Source organism: Silene latifolia, chromosome 9, assembly GCF_048544455.1.
Source record: "Silene latifolia isolate original U9 population chromosome 9, ASM4854445v1, whole genome shotgun sequence".
NCBI lineage: Eukaryota > Viridiplantae > Streptophyta > Magnoliopsida > Caryophyllales > Caryophyllaceae > Silene > Silene latifolia.
The window spans coordinates 40,716,723-40,718,189 of NC_133534.1; the positions used below are offsets into that span (position 1 = coordinate 40,716,723).

The 1,467-nt window shown below is 34.2% G+C and overlaps 1 protein-coding gene across 1 annotated transcript; it reads right to left on the reverse strand.

Moving 5' to 3' along the window:
* Window positions 1-212: 212 nt before the first annotated feature.
* Window positions 213-758, reverse strand: LOC141600919 (RNA polymerase II C-terminal domain phosphatase-like 4). Its single transcript, XM_074421176.1, has one exon. It carries the CDS (start codon window positions 756-758, stop codon window positions 213-215), a length of 546 nt encoding a protein of 181 aa, XP_074277277.1.
* Window positions 759-1,467: the final 709 nt, after the last annotated feature.

The following is a 1,467-nucleotide window of genomic DNA, read 5'->3' on the forward strand; positions in this document are numbered from 1 at the left end:
CGTAAAACATTTGATGGACTAAAGTTAATGTGCTCAAAACCCTTTTAAGCCCATCATCCATGGTTAGCTTATCATCAATTTTCGTTTTTATCTTCTTATCTTCAAAGAAACAATATGGAGGAATCTTTATAACATTAGCTTTACAAGACTCCTCCCAAATATCTTTTTTATCATCGACAATCAAAACGACACGTTTATCAGATAACACAACATCAAGCCCTTTTTCTCCGAGTACTATCCTCCTTACTAATAATCTTCCCGAACATGGAACGTATATCTAGGTTTGATCCACCGGCTAATAAACTCGCAATCCTCTGAGCATAGTCACGTTTCCCTAGAGTATAAATTGATAACTGGAACATCTCACGTACTTTCTTAAGGAATTCACGTGCTTCCGGACTTAACTTGACTAATCTTGAGCTGCCTTCAACCTTGTATAGATCGTAGGAATCGTTGGTGACATTTTTCTTGTCTTGTAATGTGAATTTTCGGGGTTTTTTTGAATGGATGAGAGTGTTATCCAAGTCGAGAATCAAATTAAGCTTCCTTTGACCTAAGATGACTTGTAAATCTTGAACTCGAAATCGGTCTATGGCTGAAAGACTTAAGCTCATATTATCACCGCAACGGAGGTAATTGACGGGAATGGTGGTGATGTTTGGACAATCGCTTTTACGTAATTTGCATGACAAGCATTTGTCATCAAGGAACACATTATGAGGGCATTGGTTTTCTTGCATGGCTCCTTCTATAATCATGTTTGAAGCAAAAGACGTAGAGTAAGTGATGAGACAGAATTAGTATGTGTTAATTAAGAGGGTCGATTTAGGGTTTCAGGATTAATTTAGTTTGTGTAATGACTTTGATTGAATAGGAATTTATATATGAAGATGGAAGTAGTCCTATATGTATATAGTTTTGGATTCGGGATTAGAAGTACGTAGTGAGCAAGTTAAAAGTTCTAGAAAAATCAGGTGAGATTTGTTATTCACTATTCACTAAGGCCGTTTTAAGCTTTAAATTTCCTAATAGTAACGAATAACTAACCTAATAGTATTCGGGAAATATCATAGAATTAATAAATACTCCGTATAAAACTATTGCGCCATCACAAATTCTTGCATATTCGTTTTAGATAATAAACGGTTAAATAAAATTGTTAATTTTATTAGGATGAATGTGTTGAATTTGTAATTTGGTTATGACGCATATACATGGAGAGTTGGGGACTAGCTAGTAACTTAGGCAACATACCAGTGGAACCATTTTTAACATAAAAAAGAAAGTAAGTTCAAAATTGTGGAATATTCAAAAGGAAGAAGTTCATGGATTTCGAATGATAAAATGAAGTTCTAACTTTGAATCAAGTTCTATAACTTGAAGTTTTGAATGTAGCAGTGTTTCATTTCACATAATTGTTACTCCTTCTATCCCAGTCATTTGTTATCCAATTCTATTTTTGGGTGT

Bases quoted from the DNA above. Each gene is read 5' to 3' on its own strand.
- LOC141600919 (XM_074421176.1), bottom strand. From the start codon at position 758: ATGATTATAGAAGGAGCCATGCAAGAAAACCAATGCCCTCATAATGTG.